Genomic DNA, 20,373 nt, shown 5'->3' with positions numbered 1-20,373 from the left:
TAGAAACATCTGTTTTACGTTGTGCTCATAATAAATGAGTATTAGTGATTTCTAACAACCTTGCCCATCTCAAGTTAAGAAGATCAGCACATTGAATGACTGAGCTTTCGAAATATTTTCTTCAGTTTTCCTTTGTTTCTTCACGGAAAGGTTATTTACAATTTATTTAATTCTTACTCCACTCAGTGAGAAATGTTCCACGTTGAAGAACAAATCTATGATGAGAAATTTAGGAGCGAATGAAAAGTCAGCAAGACTAAATAAATCATTGAGTCTGACTTTCAAACACATGCTGTTAGTTTTATGAAAATTGAATAATTTTTGCTGAATTAACTAACATCTTTAAGCAGCAATACTAATGTGTTCCATCAACTGGAGAATATTCTGAGTCAAAGACAATAGGATGTAATCAGCAATATTCACTGCTATTGATATAATTCAGTAGAAACTGAGATTTATCCATAGTATTTTGGCATTTATATTTACTCTTTAGGCATTATACCGTTATTCAGCCTTGCCTCCGTAGTAGTGCTGTTGTGTAATAGTCAGAAAGTCCCAAGTCAAGATTCAATCATCCATTTCAGTATGTAGCCTTAGTGGACATTTCATTGCAGCACTGATTGAGGGATTCCTTCTGAATGAGATGCTAAACTGCTCTCTAAGTTGAATGGTAAAGTTCCTAAAGCACTATTTGAAGACGTGCAGAGAAGTCCTTCGAATGCCTTTCCAAGGTTTCACCCTCAACCAAAGTCACCAAAACAAATTATCCAGTGCTATATTTCTTTCCTGTTTCTGGGATCCTGCTGTGTGTTAATTAGCAACTGTGTGTGCAAACTATGACCACGCTATTCAGGTAATTTATTGACTTTGGAGCACTGTGTAGTGTCCGAAGGGTGTTAAAAGCACTTCAAGTTCTTTTTTATTTATTCACTTTGGGAATTTATGGACACAAAATATTTAAACTTTTCCTTGGGATAGTGAGGCAAAGCATAAGACATCTTTAAAATTGAGCTTGTGTTGATTGTGAGCGTGATGGGAGGTTGAAGCAAAAGCACTCTTATCATACCAAGGTGCAGCCGAAAGTGAATGCCAGTCATATGAGCAAAAATGGTGAAAAGACAAAGACCCAACTTAAATTTTCCTCAATTGCCATCAGTAAAATTTACTGAATTTTTCTTTGAGGGCAGATACCCCTGGAGAGAGCCTTGGGAAAGAGTATTTAAGGTGGACAGTCAATGTAGTTGCCTCTAAAGGCGACCTCATCTCATTCAAGTGAAAATGATCCTCTCAACCTCTAGCAGGATTCAAAGATTACACGGATGTCAAATTTATCCAAATCTTAAAAGGTTGATTGGATAAAATAGACCTAAAGTGTATCACCTTGAATCCGGTGAATGATTGAGGAAAAACCCCATAGGAATTCATAATAACATAAGGAAATTAAATACTAATACCATCTGTTATGAGTTCCAGTTCGATGGAGTCAGCGCTACATTTTACCATCATTTAAAATTTTAAGCTGGCTTACCAGCCAGGTTTCCAAGGTTTCTGGAAATCCAGCAACTGAAGGGAAGTGAGAATGTTTGAATGGGGCAACACCGTGACTTTCCAGCACTCCTTAATGGCTGGCGGGAGCAAAGGTTCTTCCTTTTCTCCTTCACTCCCATCCCCCCAGTCCCTCAATCAGCCTCTCAATCTGGCTGGCTGCAACCAGGAATCAGTGCTGCCTTGCAGTTGTTTTCAGGGTTAAAGCTATATTTCTGTGCTGTAAGAAGCCATTATATTGCAACTTAATTCTGAGGTTAGAACCACTCGTCTGGTTGTTTTAGTGTTTGGACACATTTTCCAGTTGTGATAATTCTAACGTAGAACTTAGGAACAGGAGGAAGTACCTCTCAAGCAAGCTGTACTATTCAGTTATTTCATGGCTCATCTATTTCAATTCCATGTACCTACTTTGCTCCAGATCTTTAGATTCCCTTATCTACCTAACAAAAATTGATGTATCTCAGTCAAGAAAGCCCAATTGCCCCCTCATGTCCACAATATTGGGTGGGGGGGGGGGGGGGGGGGGGGGGGAAGAGGGGAGAGAGAGAGAGAGAGTTCTACATCCCTACAACCTTTCATGTGAAAACGTTTGTCCTAATATTGCTCCTGAAAGACCTAGCTCTAGGAGTTCAAAAATATATATCTTTTAAATGTTATTTGTTATTGAGATGTGCGCACCTCTGACAATGCCATTTGCCCTATAAAGGCGGTGACGGGTTTTCTCTTAGAATCATCACAGTGGTAATGGTGTTGATTATTCTTTTGTCTACTATGTACGTACTGTGTACGTTCCCTCGGCCGCAGAAAAATACTTTTCACTGTACTTCGGTACATGTGACAATAAATAGCAATCAATCAATCAATCAAAGCCCCCAACTTGCTATTGAGTAGAAAATTCCAGGATGTTGACCCAACGGAGTTAAACAGATGGTGAAATATGTGGAAGTCAGAAAGCCATGTGACTGAAAGGAGAATTGCAAGAGATGCAACCTGGGACCTTGGTCCAATTTTGGCCTTGCATGACTGTCTGTGTGGAGTTTGCACTTTCTCCCCATGACTGTGTGGTTTCCTCCGGGTGCTCCGGTTTCCTCCCAAAGTCCAAAGATGTGCAGGTTATGTGGATTAGCCATGGTACAAATTGCCCCATAGTGTCCAAAGATGTGCAGGTTAGGTGGTGTTACGGGGATAGGTCGGGTGAGTGGGCCTGGGTCGGATGCTCTTTCAGAGAGTCAGTGCAGACACGATGGGCCAAATGGCATCCTTCTGCACTGTAGGTATTCTATGGCTGATTTGGCTCTTTCCAACACCCATATGCCTGGCTCCATACCCCTTTATAACATGATTAGCAAAGATCTGTTGAGTTCAGATTTAAAATTATTAATTGAGCTAGCACGTATTATTTTTTATGGGGAAAGTTCCACACTTCTACCACATTTTGAATGCATAAGCGTTTCTTAACTTCTCTCCTGAATGGCAAAACTCTGGTTTTAAGGTTCTGTTCTCTTGTCCTAGACTTCCAACCATTGGAAAAAAATCTCTATCTACCCGACCAATTCCTAACACCCTAAAAAAACCTCAATTAAATCCAGATTCCAGAGATGAGGGCTTTGTCGTATGAAGAGAGATTGAGCAGTTTAGACCTATACTCTCTAGAGTTTAGAAGAATGAGAGGAGATCAAATTGAGGTATATAAGATGATAAATCGTATGAATAAGGTAGGCATGGAGTGAATGCTTCCTCTTGTGGAGCATTCTAGAACAAGAGGTCATAGTCTCAGGATAAGAGATAGCAATTTTAAAAGAGAGATGAGGGGAAACTACTTCTCCTAAAAGGTTGTGAGTCTGTGGAATTCGCTACCCCAGAGTGCAGTGGATACTGGGACAATGAGTAAATCTAACGAGGAGTTAGACAGATTTTTAATTGGTAATGGGTTGCAGGGTTATGGACGACAGGCAGCACGGTGGAGTTGAGGCCATGATGAGATCAGCCATGGTCATATTGAACAGTGGAGCAGCCACGAAAGACCAAATTACCTACTCCTACTCCTGGTTCTGATGTTCTAAGAAAGAACTATTCTGTCTGATTTCACCATCCAGCTCTTAGTCTGTAGGTAACAGCACCTCAAACACAAATCTGGTGTTCTTGATTAGTAAGGGGATTTCTTAATGAATATGGAGATCAGGGGTTATGTGGAGAAGACAGGAGAATGGGGCTGAGGAACAGTTCAGCTGTGATCGAATGGCGGAGCAGACTTGATGGGTCAAATGGCCTAATTCTGATCCTATATCTTATGGTCTTATGGTGTAAATCACCCCTTAACAAGAGTACAAGCCTAGTTTGTGCAATGTTTTTCTGTAACCTAACCCTTGGAATAATAATAATAATCACTTATTGTCACAAGTAGGCTTCAATGAAGTTACTGTGAAAAGCCCCTAGTCGCCACATTCCGGCACCTGTTTGGGGAGGCCGGTACGGGAATTGAACCCGCGCTGCTACCTTGTTCTGCATTACAAGCCAGCTATTTAGCCCAGTGTGCTAATCCAGCCCTGGAGCTGGTTAGTTCAGATAATCTTTATTATAATCTTTAATATTGTCACAAGTAGGCTGACATTAACACTGCAATGAAGTTACTGTGGAAAAAAAAGATAGTAGTTTGATAGGTAATCTATGTTTCAAAGTAATGCCAACAGCGCAGGTTCAATTTCCATTGTGGTTGAGGTAGAACTGGGATCTGCCTCCCTACCCTGCTTCTGAATGTGGAAGGCAAACCACCACTGCCAAGAAAACAGCTAATGATGAAGCATCAACAGACAATGATCCAAGGACCTGCCTTCAGACACAGCACACCTGACAATGAATTATAAAGGCTAATGTTTCATTCCAGTTTTGATTATATTTTATACTTGATTGCTACATTTTATGATTTCTGTACATGGACACCTAAAATCTCTTTGGACCTCCACTGTTCCTAGGCTTTCACCATTTAAATAATATTCAGATGCATCCTTTTTGGTCCAAAATGGATGACACCACACTTATTTACATTGAAATCCATATGCCCCTGTTTTAATCACTCAATCTTTCAATGCTCTTTATGATTTTATTGGGCTTCAATTCCATGAACTTTAATTTTTGCCAACAATATTTTATATTCTGTCAGCAGAAGCCCAGATGGCAGGCGTGGCTCCATTGTCAAAGTAGTTGTGAATAGAGTTGAACTTGGTGGACTCATCAATGAATAGCTCTACTCCTGATACGACAGAGATTATAGAACATAGAACGATACAGCGCAGTACAGGCCCTTCGGCCCACGATGTTGCACTGAAACAAAAGCCATCTAACCTACACTATGCCATTATCATCCATATGTTTATCCAATAAACTTTTAAATGCCCTCAATGTTGGCGAGTTCACTACTGTAGCAGGTAGGGCATTCCATGGCCTCACTACTCTTTGCGTAAAGAACCTACCTCTGACCTCTGTCCTATATCTATTACCCCTCAGTTTAAAGCTATGTCCCCTCGTGCCAGCCATTTCCATCCGCGGGAGAAGGCTCTCACTGTCCACCCTATCTAACCCCCTGATCCTGTTATTAATAACTCCCTGTTATTGATGAAGCATCTCAGGATGATGGTGATGGGAAGGACACTGTCCTGAGGAACTCTGACAACAAGGTTCTAGGATTAGAATGATTTGGCTTTCATTACCAAAGCCAGCTTCCGATATGCCAAGTATAACTCCAGTTGTTGGAATATTTTACCTTTAACTGCAACACCACTGCTGCCCCCCCTCACCCCCCACCCCCTCCCCGCCCCCACCTCCCCACCGCCATTGACCTCAGTGTTGGTGGGATCGATTCCTTTCTGCACACTTAGCTAAATGCTGCCCTGATTTCTAATGAGAGAAGGGGTTACTCTTCCTTTCTCCTCAGACATTTAGCTCATTGCCCATGTTTGATTCAGGGCTCTGATGGGGTCAGGAGCAGCTTTTTACTGGCAGAATCAAAATTGAAGAACTTGTAAGACCAAAAAGCACAGAAGAGAATGAAACCGCTAGGTCACATCATTCCTGTTTCAAGCACATCTGTTTTAATACTTAAGAGCAGCATCTGTTGAAGAATGGCAACCTTCTGACATCCTGCAGTTCCCTATGAATAAATGACACTATAGACGTTTCAAAGAAAGCAGGATTTATTCAATGTTGCAATAAAATCTGATTAAAAAATGATCCTCTCACTGAATTTTACAGTGGTGGTGGGGGCTTTCTAAGTCATTAAATAAGTAAATAAATACTGCGAACATTAGGGATTAAAGCATTTGAATGTATAAAAGTTTTCACATCTCTTGGATATCCCACAGTCAACAAATTATTTTTGAACTGTATTCATTGAAGGCAGTTGTTGATTTGTGCAGCGGAATATATTAAATAACCAATTATTCTGCCTCTATAGTGTTGGTTGAGGAATGATTGTTACCCAGGATATTGGGGGAATTTCCTGCTTGATTTCAAATAGTGCAACAGAATCTGTTATGTCACCTCTGGCCTCTGTTTAATGATTTAAAGAAAGCATCTCTAACAAAGAAATAGTCCTTCAGTCCTGCACTGAAGTGTCAGCTTAGGTTGTAGACTCGAGTTATAGAAACTTCTGATTGAGAGCTGAGAGTGCCAATACGCTGACGATTAGAATGTTCGGACAATCAAAGTCTCACATGAGGCATCAAAAAGCTATCTGGAAATGCATACGTTTACAAAAGAACCCAGGGGACCAACAAAAAGCAAACATTTCAAATTTACGGCTTTCTAGAATTTTAGTGAACATAATGCAAGGAATTACCCTTGCCTGTCAAATTGAAAAGCTTCTTCAAGTTTACTGTCCAAGAACAGACTCTTCAGAAACATAATCATGATTGGATCTTATGGTTTTCAGTGGGGTGAGGGAGGAGGAGTGGAGAGTGAGCGGTTTACTTGATCCAATATTAAAAATAAGGTATAATTTTAAGTGGGTTTAATTTAATATTTATCTGCTTGGAAGGGTAACACCTATAGTTAGATTCCTGCTGGACAAAGGTGTTTGTATGTGTGTGGGTTGGTTAAGGTCCAACTAAGTTTCTATTGTGCTTAGAGAGGGCTACGGCATGAAGAATAAATAAAAAGCATAAGCATGTGTGTGTTGCTTAGCAACTGGGGCCTTGTAAGGTAGAGACACTATTAAATTTTAGTTTGACCTGCATTTATGAGAAATTAGAGACGGGTAGTGAGAGAACTTTCACAGTTCTGTCAGAAGCAGTTTGTTTAAAAGGCTAGAGAGGGAACAGCTCTCTCAGTTTTGCTATAAGAAAAGCCGTACCATGGATTAATAGTTATACAAACAAGTGCAAAGATCTAAAGAACAGATAGTTAAGGAAACTGGAGAAATGAAGAGAAGTTTCCAAGAAGACTGAGGTTAAAAGTACTAGAATAGACAACACTTTACGAATGACAGACAGAGCTGAGAAGGAGGCTGAGAAGCCAGAAATATATCTGAAGTTGTTTTGAGGCTTGTGAGGTTTTGGAATGTGAGGTGAAATAACTATGGAGTGAAGATGAGGGATATCTACACAAAAGGTGGTGTAAATTCCTGGACTGGATTGGCTGTTACAAGTGGAGCAGAAGCTTTGTTTAAAAGTGCAATTTGGAAAATCTGGTCTGAATTTCGGAATGAAAACCGCTGAGGAAAAGCATAATTATGAGATAAGATTTTAAAGCGTGTTTTTCGGAGTGGAGTTTGGAAACTCTCATGTGACAATCATCTGGGGGAATTCGGAGAAGACATCCGCAAACATTCACTTGGGGGTCAGAATGGAGGATGTATTTGCCCACAGTCCCCTTGTGTGCTTAAAAGGGACTTTGTTTTAATGCGATTTTTGTAGATTAAGATGTATTTTGTAATCCATGTCAATCCTAAAATCTGTGTGTAATTGTAAAGCTAAGTTCAGGCATATTGGGCAGGATTCTCCATTTCAGAGATTGGTGTTGATGACGGGACAGAATCAGTGGACTTCTACGGCAGCAAGATTGGCAGCGGTCCCGGAACAATTCCAGAACTTTGAATGGGCTAGCACTGGTGCCACGTGGAACACAAGTGACACCAATGAAAAACAGTGTCCATTCGCTGGGGTCGGGATTGCCACTCGAGAGGCTGACAAGCAGCAGCCGCGTATTAGCACTCCACTCTCTACACATACTTATTCCAGCCAACAAATGGCACTTGTTGCACTGGAGCGTGCCTATCCTGTTGATGGGTCGACTGGGGCCAGAGGATACCTAGGGAGTGGCTTGGAGGGACACCTATATGACCTGTGGCTGCGGCAATGGTGGTCCATGACTGTCCATCCCAACATCATGGCCCACTTCTTGGCCGCCCCCGCTACTCCCTTCGGCCCTGCCAGAAACCCCCAGCCAACAGCACAACTGTCAGAATACTATGGCGATGTTAGACACTTTTTGTACCCCCTCACTCTCTCTCAGAAGCCACGACGCCTGTTATCGATTTTTAAAACCACAAGTGAAACTCGCCATCAGTAATTCCTCTTGGCGGAGGCGGAGCATCGCGGGAGTCCCAAAGAATACCGGGTCAGGCCCATTAATGATATGCCAGCGGTGTTTACTGTACATGCGGAGTAGAACACATTGACATCGCTGTCGAGGCACCGGATCATGGCATTCTGTCAGGCGTCCGTGCTGGCCACGGTTTTCGCTTCACGCCCGATTCTCTGTCCAATCGCGTTTCCCAACCGTGGCGTCAGCCAACGGAGAATCCCACCCATTGTATCAAAATCCAATTTTTTAATGTTTAATAAATGTTTTTTCTTGTTAAAACTAATTAGTAGTCCTGTAACTCTGTTCCTCCATGTTTTATAACAGTCTTTTGAGTTAGCATTCCATTCTAGTTTCTTCCTATCCAGTTATAACACCAACTGGGATCGTAACACCCACCTCACCTCCATATCAGCACAGTGAATCAAGTATCAAGTGTTGGGTGGCAAGTGAGCAGATACCCAATGAGAAGGGGGCCAATTAACAGTGCAATTGCGCAGCGTGGCCAAACAGATGTCTCGGCTGTGATGTCCGGTGAGAGAGGGGTGATGTCATGAGCAGGAAGCTGGTTACTGCCACCATTTTAGAGCTCCTCTGCCTCTCAAGAGTCTTTTTTTTCTTATTGCAGGCTCAAAACACTCAATAATTGAAATCAAGAAACATACAAACACTGCCACCTTCACCAGTAGAGTCTGCTGCTTTATGCAGTCATGGGTCTTATTTTTTTCCCACCCAAGAGCAGCCTACTGGCTTTCTTGTTCTACACCTTCTTGACCAAGGCCACCACTACAGTTCTGGAATATCTTTAAGCTTTCTTACTTCGACATCAGAATTAGTTCCAGAATTACTTCAGACACCTGGTCCCACCATTTTCATTTTAAGAGAAGCTGGTTGGCTTTACGTAGTGCAGACTAACTTTAATCGGTGCTAGCCTTTCATCATGTTGAACGAGTGTATGAATGCAGCTGCAGAAAGTCCAATCAGTAAAGGGGTGTGCAAAGGAAATCATGCTGTGATAGATAAAATTTTGGCATTTAGGCCAAGTTGTAAATTAACTTTGGCTTTAGCATGGGCCATCTATGCAAATAATTCACTACAGATGGTTGGAGGCTACAGTCCTTATCAGTTGGGCTTTGGGAGCAGTTCCAAAATTCCTTCAGTCATGAATGACCATCCTCCAGCTTGGGGAGGGGGTGGGGGGGCACAATTAACTCCACCTTATCTGGGTATTTGAATACGCAGCATATGGGTAGAAGAGCATTCCTTAAAGCAGAAATCTTAAAAAGTAGCCAGAGAGCTTCGAGGCACAATGTACAGCCATCAGAAATTATTTTCAAACAGGGAAACATGGCATACTAAAAAGAGAGAGAATGGAAATGTCATGGAAAGGTCAGAGACATAGATGTTGAAACAATCATTTTGCAACATGGAAACCAGACTGTTCGGGAGAAGGCAGGAGAGGGTGTTTCCCAGCGGGAGCAGCTCCAGAAACACCCCACTATTCAACGGCATTTTGCTGTCTTTTCTTTGGCCTTGGGAAATTTCCCTCCGCCGAGGCTGCACTTAAGTCATTTCCTACTGGCAAGGACAGCAGGAAAGGCTCCTCGCAGATCAGGGCACCATTTTGGAAGGGTGTCCTTAACTGTTTTCCTCTCCCTTTCAGCCCCCCCTCCCCGTTTGCGACATTCCCCTCCTCTCCCAACCCTGGGGTGGCCCCCGGGAACACTCCCTCACCTTCCTCTTACCTGATAAAGCCCCCCTGGGGCCATTCTCTGGCAGTGTCAACCTGGCATCCAGGCTGGCAGTTCCAAAGTACCTGGGTGCCACCCTGCCATATCCTCAACAACTCAGGGGCAGCACGGTAGCATTGTGGATAGCACAATTTGCTTCACAGCTCCAGGGTCCCAGGTTCAATTCCCGGCTTGGTTCACTGTCTGTGCAGAGTCTGCACGTTCTCCCCGTGTGTGCGTGGGTTTCCTCCGGGTGCTCCGGTTTCCTCCCACAGTCCAAATATGTGCAGGTTAGGTGGATTGGCCATCATAAATTGCCCTTAGTGTCCAAAATTGCCCTTAGTGTTGGGTGGGGTTACTGGGTTATGGGGATAGGGTGGAGGAGTGGAGCTTGGGTAGGATGCTCTTTCCAAGAGCTGGTGCAGACTCGATGGGCCGAATGGCCTCTTCTGCACTGTAAATTGTATGATAATGGCCTGGGAGATCCGCCAGGTGCCAAATTCGACTGATCCATTTTTGTTTGAGCCAGTACTAAACAGCGCCCTGGTGAAGTATCCTAGGCACGGCAATTAGGTCCCAGGCACCGAACAATCCGGCGAAAGCATATGTAAATTAGCCTAATGGCAATGTCTTGCGATATTCTGTTAAATATCACGAGACGTTTTGAGTGTCACAAATCTCGCAAGAGCCCTCTTGCAAGATTCAACGGCCTCGTTCTGACACCAAGTTGGGCGCGACAAGGCCACTGAATGGGCTCCGTAGTGTGAGTTAGGTCTGACAGTACAAACGCCCATAAGAAGAGATCAAGGATTGTTGTAACGACATCTCATAATAGGAGGGGGAGGTCAAGAGGTAGATGCTCAGAATGAGATACAAGGCAGGATAAAGGGCACAGCTCAACAAGTTCAAGAAATATAATACAGAGGGCAGCACGGTGGTGCAGTGGTTAGCATTGCTGCCTCACTGCGCCGAGGTCCCAGGATCGAACCTGGCTCTGGGTCACTGTCTGTGTGGAGTTTGCACATTCTCCCCGTGTTTGCGTGGGTTTCACCCCCACAACCCAAAGACGTGCAGAGAAGGTGGATTGGCCAGGCTAAAATGCCCCTTAATTGGTAAAAATGAATTGGGTCCTCTAAATTTGTTATTAAAAAAAAAGAAATATGATACAGACTAGAAATGCTACAAGGAGTGCCCATATGATCAAGAGGCCTTAGTATCTTCCGACAAATTGGATTATAAATCAATAAAATATGGAAAACAACAAGAATTGCAAAGATGGAAAGAATTTAGGGTGTACACGGAGGACCCAGACAGGGGACAACAAGTTTTATCTCAAAGATGGATATGGATGGGAAAGGTGCTTCCTGATGGAACTTGTAAAGCCAAACCCAGGCTGGTAGCTGATGGGTGGCCAAGATGTAAGGGGAGATTCACCTATGACAGGGATGGTTATTTTGGAGATTTTCTTGGCTCTTTTAGCCATAAATGCTTGGGAATGGCAGTCGATAGATATTAAAGCTGCTTTCTTGCAGGAACATCAGCTTCAAAAAACATTTTTTTCTTTGTCCTCTGAAAGAGGCGCCAAACACAGAAAGGGTACTCTGGAAGTGAAATAATGCATACGGGTTGAATGACGCCTGCAGAGTTTGGTAATTCTCTGTGAGGTCAGTTTTGTTAAAGTTGGGCTGTCTTCAGTTGAAAGCAGACCCTGCAATGTTATATTGGCAGAATGGAGGGAAACATTTTGTGATGTGGTAGTAGCGAATTTGAAAATACTGTTATTAATGGGCTTAGAATGGAGTTCAAGATTAGAGCCGGGATTCACCCCCAACCGGCGGGTGGGCCGTACCGGCGCCAAAGAGCGGCGTGAAGCACTCCGGCATCGGGCCGCCCGCAAGTTGCGGAATCCTCCACACTTCCGGGGGCTAGGCCGGCGCTGGAGGGGTTGGCGGCGCGCCAAACGGCGCCGAAGGGCCTCCGCCGGCTGGTGCGAGTTGGCACATGTGCAGGAGCGCTGGCGTCATCCCTGCGCGTGCACAGGGGGTTTCTTCTCCGCGCCGGCCATGTCGGAGTTTTACAGCGGCCGGCGCAGAGGGAAAGAGTACCCCCACGGCACAGGCCCGCCCGCAGATCGGTGGGCCCCGATCGCAGGCCAAGCCACCGTGGGGGCCCCCCCGGGGCTGGATCCCCCTGCGCCCCCTCGAGGACTCCGCAGGCCGCCCTCAGAGCCAGGTCCCGCCAGTATGGACCTTGTCTAATCCATGCTGGCGGGACTAGCCGAAAACGGGCGGCCACTCAGCCCATCGGGGCCCGGAGAATCGCCGGGGGGGGGCCACTGCCAACGGCCCTCCACCGGCGCAACGTGATCCCCGCCCCCGCCAAAAAACCAGCGCCGGAGAATTCGGCAGCCAGCACAGAGCGGCGGGGCGGGATTCACGCTGCCCCCTGGCGATTCTCCGACTCGGCGGGGGGTCGGAGAATCCCGCCCTAGAAGTCAGACCTCTGGTGCAATAAATACATTGGGTTAGAAATTGGGCAGAGTGGTTCGCATGCCACTCTACATCAGCAGCCTTACTTGGAGAATATAATAATGATAATAATCTTTATTGTCACAAGTAAGCTTCCATTAACATTGCAATGAAGTTACTGTGAAAAACCCCGAGTCGCCACATTCCGATGCCTGTTCGGGTACACAGAGGGAAAATTCAGAATGTCCAAATGACCTAACAGCCCATTTCGGGACTTGTGGGAGGAAACCGGAGCACCTGGAGGAAACCCACACAGACACGAGGAGAACGTGCAGACTCCGCACAGGCAGTGGGCCAAGCCAGGAATCGAAATTGGGACCTGAGTGCTGTGAAGCAGCAGTGCTAACCACTGTGCTACCTTGCCGCCCAACCCCCATTGCAATTACTTGTGGTAGAGTCTCACAAAAGGATACGGCTGCTTCTGAAATGGAAAAAGAAAAGCTCCAAAGTTTAACTGGGCAGCTGAATTGGTTAGCTGGACAAACAAGACCGGAAGCCAGATTTGATGGTTCAGAACTGAGCACTAAAATAAATTATCCCAAAGTTGAAGAAATTGTTCGAGCAAACAAAACACTGGCAGAACTAAAATTGGAGAATTGTGATTTGAAATTCCCATCTTTAGGTGATGTTAGACAACTGGAAACAGATTGTATTGTGACGCATCTTATGCTAATCTCTGTGATGGCTTTTCGAATGCTGGAAGATTTATAATTTTTCTCCTGGGGGAGAAAAGTAAATGCTGCCCTTTGAATTGGAAACTAAAATGATACAAAGAGTGGTAAAAAGTACATTAGCAGTGGAGACGGTAGATATGGAACTGGATTCTCCGATTTTGAGGCTATATCCGGAAGATCCTTGGCATTTTAGATGGGAAAAAAACGGCGGCAACCCAGCACCGAACCTCCGACCGGTGAGGAGCTAGCAGTCGCGCCACGTAAAGTGCCCGACCTCCACAAAATAAACAGCCGGAGAATTGCCAGGTCTGTGGCCGTGCATGCGCACGTGACAACCTGCAACCTGTCGCGCCGTACAACATGTCGCCGGCTGTGCGCAGACCCGACCTGCAAGATAATGCCCTTTGGGCACACCCTCTCCACACCCTGGCCACCCCCCACCAGTCCCCCCAGCCCTCGCTGAAGCCACTCCTGCTAGCAGCGTGGCTGCCGCCCGAGTGTGGCGACGCTGGACACAGTCCGCAGAATCTCACGAGGCGCAGAGGCTGTCGGGAGGCCCTTTGGAGGGCATTCCCGGCATTCACCGGCTGTGTTGCGCTCAACGAGAGCCCAATGCGGCCAGCGATTCATGCCCTAAGTGTTGACGCAAGGGCAGGATTAGTGGAGTTCTACAACAGCGAACCTGGCACCGACCTGGGCCAATTCACCGACCATTGAGGGGCTAGCACCGGTGCCATTTGGAACAGGATCGATTCCAATGGAAAACGGTGTCGGATTCGCCAGGTTCGGGTTTGGCACTCGAGAGGCTGACAAGCTGCAGCCACATATTAGCACTCTGCTCCCCACACACACTCATCCCAGCCAACAAGAGCGCACCTATCCCATTGATGGGTTGGTTGGGGTTCAGACGGTACCTAGGGGGATGGGCACCTATATGACCCGTGACATTAGGTTCACAGTAGGCAGTCAGCAGCGTGCTCAGCACAACTGTCAGCACACTATGGCAATGTTTTTTTAAAAAATTGTTGTTATTTTCTTAATTAGAGTACCCAATTCTTTTTTTCCAATTAAGGGGCAATTTAGCATAACCAATTCACCTACCCTACACATCTTTGGGTTGTGGGGATGAGACCCATGCAGACATGGGGTCAATATGCAATCTCCACACAGACAATGACCTGGGGCCGGGATCGAACCCGGGTCCTCGGCGGCATGAGGCAGCAGTGCTAACCACTGTGCCACCGTGCCGCCCACACACTATGGCAATGTTGGAAACTTTCCGTGCCCCCTCTGTCCCCCTCATCACCAACGGTGCCTGTTCCACAATTTTTGAAAGCGCAAGTGAACCGCGCCATCGGGAATTCGCCCCGGTGGAGGCAGAGGATCGCCGAGGCCCTGGAGAATACCGGATCAGGCCCACTATTGATATGCCAATGGTGTTTACTGTACATGTGGAGTGGAACGCATTGAGACTACTGTCAAGGCAGAATTGTGATTTGACGTGAACCTGGCGCCCACCATGATTTTGCCATCAAGGGGCGACATGGTGGTGCAGTGGCTAGTACTGCTCCCTCATGGCGCTGAGGACCAGTGTTCGATCCTGGCTCCGGGTCACTGTCCATGTGGAGTTTGCACATTCTCCCCATGTCTGCATGGGTCTCACCCCCACAACCCAAAAGGATGTGCAGTGTAGGTGAATTGGCCACGCTAAATTGTCCCTGAATTGGAAGAATAAATAATTGGGTACTCTAAATGAAAAAAAAAATGATTTTGGTGTCAAAACCGATTCTCCGCCCAACGGCATTTCGCAATTCTGGCATCGGCCAACGGAGAATCCGGCCCAGTATCTACAAAGTGTCACACAGACAAATGAGTCTCTTTGGGAGAATGTCCACTCTGCAAAATGTGTCAATGAAAAGAGACCAAACATTGACAAAGCGAGACTAGAACAAGATGCAAGAAAACAGGGGGCTTGACAAGACCAAGTAGGTTGACAACAGTTACCAATTATCTGACTGTCTGACGAAAAAAGGGGCGATTCAAAAATGTTATTGTAGAGAAGAAACTAAATACATTTGTTGTTATGTAATTTATGTTAAAGCTACTTTTTTCCTTTTAAGAGGGGGGATCTGTCTGGAAAGAGTTAATGTTTCCCAGTGCTTAAGTTAGAATTGGAGTTTTAATTGTTTAATTGACTTATTTTTTGATAGCACACATATATAAAGGGGGACAAGTGGCACTGTGGTGCCTTGATGGACTAGTGATTGGTGGGCACAATAAACTGGAAGAGCTCAAGACTTGCTTCCTCATTGCAATTCTTATTACAGTGATACCTTCGGAACTTAACATGGTGTGCTATGGGTATGTGCCCAAAATTGGACCATAATTAATTTTGTTCCAGCATATCTCTTAAGTTATGGTATTAAGAATAGTGACACTGTGCATATTAGTCTGCAATGAAAGGCAGTTAAGAAAATGTTTACTTTAAGGGAGAATGCTCTGAAGTCTAAGCCATCCCCCTTCCTCATCGACATTTTGTTATGGTTATAAAGATAATCCAAAGAATCTATTCAAATGTTTCTTGCCCGTAATTAGGATGACTGTAGTTAGTAGAAATTAAGGGCATTTATCCATAGCACAAAAATCGTGATAATAAATTGGCAGCCCATTTTACACCCTATTAATAATAAGCAAAATCGAGTAGCGTGTAAAACAGGTCATCACAGAATCATAGAATTTATAGTGCAGAAGAAGGCCATTTGGCCCATCGAGTCTGCACCGGCTCTTGGAAAGAGCACGCAAGCCCATGCCTCCACCCTATCCCTGTAATCCAGCCTAACTTTTTTGGACACTAAAGACAATTTATCATGGCCATTCCACCTAACCTGCACATCTTTAGACTGTGAGAGGAAATCGGAGCACCCGGAGGAAATCCACGCAGACACGGGTAGAACGTGCAGACTCCTGACAGAAAGTGACCCAAGCCGGGAATTGAACCTGGGACGCTGGAGCTGTGAAGCTACTGTGCTAACTACTGTGCTATTGTGCTCAATTGTCCATTTGTGCAATCACCAAAGATCAGTTTTTATATTAGTTGCCAGAGAAAACAGAAATTTAATGGGGAAGTCGTATACTGAGGTCTGATGTGGGAATATGTGTCATCATATGTTATGTTATGTTCGCCAATTGGTAATGCAATTGCACATTGCTGCATCATTATCCCAATATCTTTTTTTATTAATTTCCACTGTTCACCCCTGATCTGTAAGGGTGGGCTGAATGGTGGCTCAGAGACCTACTCACAGCAGGGGAAGCCTGCAGTGCATCAGCAAGCCAGGCATTTCAGCAGTGTGCTTCTCAATGACTTTTGACCCATATGCATCTGACTTCCAGGTTCCCTGACCAATTAGAACAGGCAAGTATGGAAGGACTCACATCAGTTTATTTCAGCTCATTTATTGAAAGGGGCCTTGAGAGGGTTGGAATTAAAAGATGGCAAAGGTCTTTGAGAGTTAAAACCTGCAAGGTATGGACTATCAACTTGGCAAGGCAACGCCACACTTCAGTGACGCATCTGGAGAGGTTGCTGCAGGGAGATTCTGTTCCCCACAGAGAGAAGGAAGAATGCAGTTTTGGAACATAAACACATGCAGTTCAAAATGGCAGGCGAGGTCAGCAGTGGGAGTGTGGTGCTTTGGTCCCTGGATTCAGGAGTGCAGGATGTTCAATGACCTTATCAAGGCAGGAAATTAGTAGTATGGAATATTCTTCCTCACTCTGCCTTTCGCAGCCTTCTTCTGCTAGCCCCTCTCCCCCAGCCAATGGGTTTCTGCGGAGGCCTGACCCTGGCACTGCCAGGTTGGCGGTGCCAGGTCACTGCCCTGCCATATGACTGACTACCTGGGGCTACACTGGCTTCCACACCACCGGCATGATCATCTCGACTGCTGGAGAGCAGTAATGATTCATGCCGGAAGATGCCTAAATTAATGGTAATCGAGGGCGTGGACCTGGTTATGTCGCCCCAGATTTCCAGCATCCACGGTACTTTGCTTTTGCTATTCCTATTTGGAGTCGGTTTTTAGCACTAAATTTTTCAGAGTAGTAACAACATAGAAACTTGCAGTTTTCTGAACCAACCTGAGAAATTTGTTGAGGTCTCCATGCTTCATGTATTCAAATACCATAATGAGCGGGTCACCTTCCACACACACACCATAGAATGTCACAATGTGTTCATGCTGCAGATTGGTCAAGAGCTCTGCTTCACGATGAAAGTCCTTGCGTGCATTGTCACTGGCTTCTTTCAAGGTCTGTGTTGTTGAAATAACAAAAGATTTTTCAAATGTGTTTTTCAGCTTCGTTTTTTTTGTATCTTAAGGTGTAACTACAGGCAACCCAATGAAAATGTAATTTAAGGATTTGGCACTGGTGAGTCAAGGCAGCTTGTCACGTTTCTTCTCGAAAACTCAATCCCTATATCCAATGTAGACTCTGCAGGTCCTTGTACACCTGTATCATTTTCTACCTAAGCGGATGGATAGGTCGAGGTATCTACCCAAAGCCATCAACTAAAGGTACCCTTTGTTTTACTAATAGGAGGCAAATCTGAATGGTTTTAATTGGTACATTCTGCTGATACCCCAGTTAAGATTGAGAACTAGTCTTTGTATATAAATTCAATTACATTGCCACAAATATTAAACTATTATGTATTTTCTTTTATTCCCTTTTCTTCCCATGTATTTAATGATCTGTTGAGCTGCTCGCAGAAAAATGATTTTCACTGTACCTCGGTACACGTGACAACAAACAAATCCAATACAATTCAATCATGTTTTATCTGGGTGTTAATGTATTGGACCTTATCTTCCAGTACAAAAACAATGCAACTTTTACTCTGATGACTATTATCTTGGAATATTGTGTGTTCTAAAATAGATCCTTAAAGCATAGGTTACTTCTAAACAAATATTAAATCGCAACAAAAGATACACACCAGACAAGTTTGAGTTAAATGAATGGCAGACAAACAATTTTATATTGCCCTTAGCAAATCTCTCAGTAACACCCAATAAACAACAAAAAGAAAACAGTTAATGCTCGACAAATGTACCAACCATCTAACATACAGCAAGATCCCTTAATCAACATACATGCCCTCAGTTTAACATCTCCTCTGAAGAACAGCACCGGCTACAATGCAGCACTCTGAGAGTAATGAGCACTAGCCTAGAGATTGAATACAAACTTCTGACACAGGCAAGATTGCTACCAACTGAGCCAAGGTGACATTGCAGATTATCATGTACTGCAAAATAACTCCAGGAACTCCAGGGTCAACAATGTGTTGTATTTAACCGATTCACATCTGGTTTGCTTCTGTAATTCAATACTATTCCAATGTATTTTTATAAACCACACAACATGGTGTTCTTATTTTTAAATGCAGTTTTTGAAAAAAAAAGAGTTAAACTGTTCCAGCAGTGGCACCTTGATTTCTTGGCCATACATCATAAACTACTGTATGTAAGATCCATAGTATAATCTACAAAACTCCTTTCTGTTTTCCTATGGTACACTGCTGACAATTCCACAATAGTCCTCCGTCCACATTGTCTCCATACAGTACGCCGCAGACAAATTCCGTTTCATCAATAATTTGCTTGCTGCAGAAATGTATTTAATTTCCAGAATATAGCACATCAGAATTCATATGGAAGATTAGAAATTGTGGGCGGGATTCTCTGTCCCGGGATGCCCGGAATGCATTCCCTGATTGGGGGAAAATCGGAATCGACGGCAGGTGGCGATTCAAACTCGATGCTCCGGCCCCCTGCTGGTGGTGGGAATTAAGTCCACGCCGCACGCCAGCAGGAGCATGGAAATAAATGCAAATGGTTTTAATGGCCATTTGCATCTATTTAGCAGACCCAGGCCCTATGTTCCAGCCTCCCTTGATTCTCCAATCCCCGTGGCCGGGTGTCACATGGGCATGGACTTGTGGGGCGGAGTGGCGTGAACCACTTCGGCGTCGGGCTGGCGCCAGCCGGCCAGAAAGGGGCTTTTGCGCCAAGCCAACCGGCGCCGAAGGGCCTCCGCCGGCCGGCGCGAGTTGCCGCATGCGAGGGAGCGCCGGCGTATGCTGGTGTCATCCCCGTGCATGCGCAGAGGGCTTTGTTTCCACACCGGGAATGGTGGACCGGTACAGCCTCCGGTGCGGAAGACTAGAGTGCGCCCACTGCACAGGCCCGCCCGCCCGCGGATCGGTGGGCCCCGATCGCGGGCCAGGCCACCGTGGGGGCACCTCCGGGGTCCAGATCCCCCCAAGAACCCCGGAGGCTGCCCGCGCCGCCAGGTCCCGCCGGTAAGGACCTACTCCAACTTACGCCGGCGGGACCGGCAAAAGACGGGCGGGACTTCGGCCCATCCCAGGCCGGAGAATTCGGGCAGCCCCAGGGCCCATTGAGTCGTGACGGACCCTGCCATTCTCCGAGGCGGGCGGCGCGGCTCACGCCTGGCCGATTTTTGGGGGGCCGGAGAATTTGGAGGACGGCGGGGGCGATTCTCCGGCCCGGCGGGGGATCGGAGAATCCCACCCTTGGTCTCTACCAGTGTGGACCCTTGACCCACCAGGAGGTCCACCATGCCAGGGCCAAGCTGTTAGAGACCATCTGAGGGCCACCACCTCCCCCCACTGCCTGCTCACGCCTCCTCTACAAGACACCCCCTATGTCACCCAGCCCCTCCCAGGGACCCCTGTAATAGGGGGAACCACCCCAGGTCCTCCTGCCTAAAGGGACCCACCCCACAGATGACACAGTTCCACACAGGGCCAACCCCACCTTCCCCCCCAGAAAGGAGCCCCTATCTATAATCTGGAGAGCAGTCCAGGCAGGGGCACTGAGAAGAATTGCAGCTGTAACAGTCACCTTGTAGCACCACACGTCCATTCCTCAAAGGAGAGAACAGCTGTGACCTGTATCTGCTGCCCATAGACCCATTACTTGCAAACGTCTGGGGCCGATTTGCGGTGCGGAGGGTTGTCCGACTGTAGGATCCCTGGGAACTTTGTATGGTGTGGAACCATGGGGGATCGTAAACAGGTTGCAATTCAGCTCCAGCGGGAAAACATAGGGTTGGATTCTTCAATTTTGAGGCTATGTCCGGAGGAAATGTCTGGTTTTATGAAAAACAAATTGGCGAGGCCCCAGCCCCAATCCGCCGGCCGGTGAGGGGCTTGCAGCAACGCCAGGTAAAACGTACGGCCTTTCCGATATAAATGGCTGGAGAATTGCCGGGTCTGTGGCTGCGCAT

General features: G+C 45.8%; 1 protein-coding gene across 3 annotated transcripts in view; it reads right to left on the bottom strand.

Moving 5' to 3' along the window:
- Positions 1-20,373, bottom strand: part of ntrk2a (neurotrophic tyrosine kinase, receptor, type 2a) — a 358,867-nt gene that overhangs the window by 65,893 nt on the left and 272,601 nt on the right. For all 3 annotated transcript variants that reach the window (XM_072516690.1, XM_072516692.1, XM_072516693.1), the window contains exon 14: positions 17,197-17,369. In XM_072516690.1, coding sequence (XP_072372791.1) covers positions 17,197-17,369 — 173 coding nt within the window. The remainder of the gene's footprint in view (positions 1-17,196; positions 17,370-20,373) is intronic.

The sequence above is a fragment of the Scyliorhinus torazame genome, chromosome 9, assembly GCF_047496885.1.
Source record: "Scyliorhinus torazame isolate Kashiwa2021f chromosome 9, sScyTor2.1, whole genome shotgun sequence".
Taxonomy (NCBI): Eukaryota; Metazoa; Chordata; class Chondrichthyes; order Carcharhiniformes; family Scyliorhinidae; genus Scyliorhinus; species Scyliorhinus torazame.
This window is presented reverse-complemented; position numbering and strand designations above follow the sequence as displayed.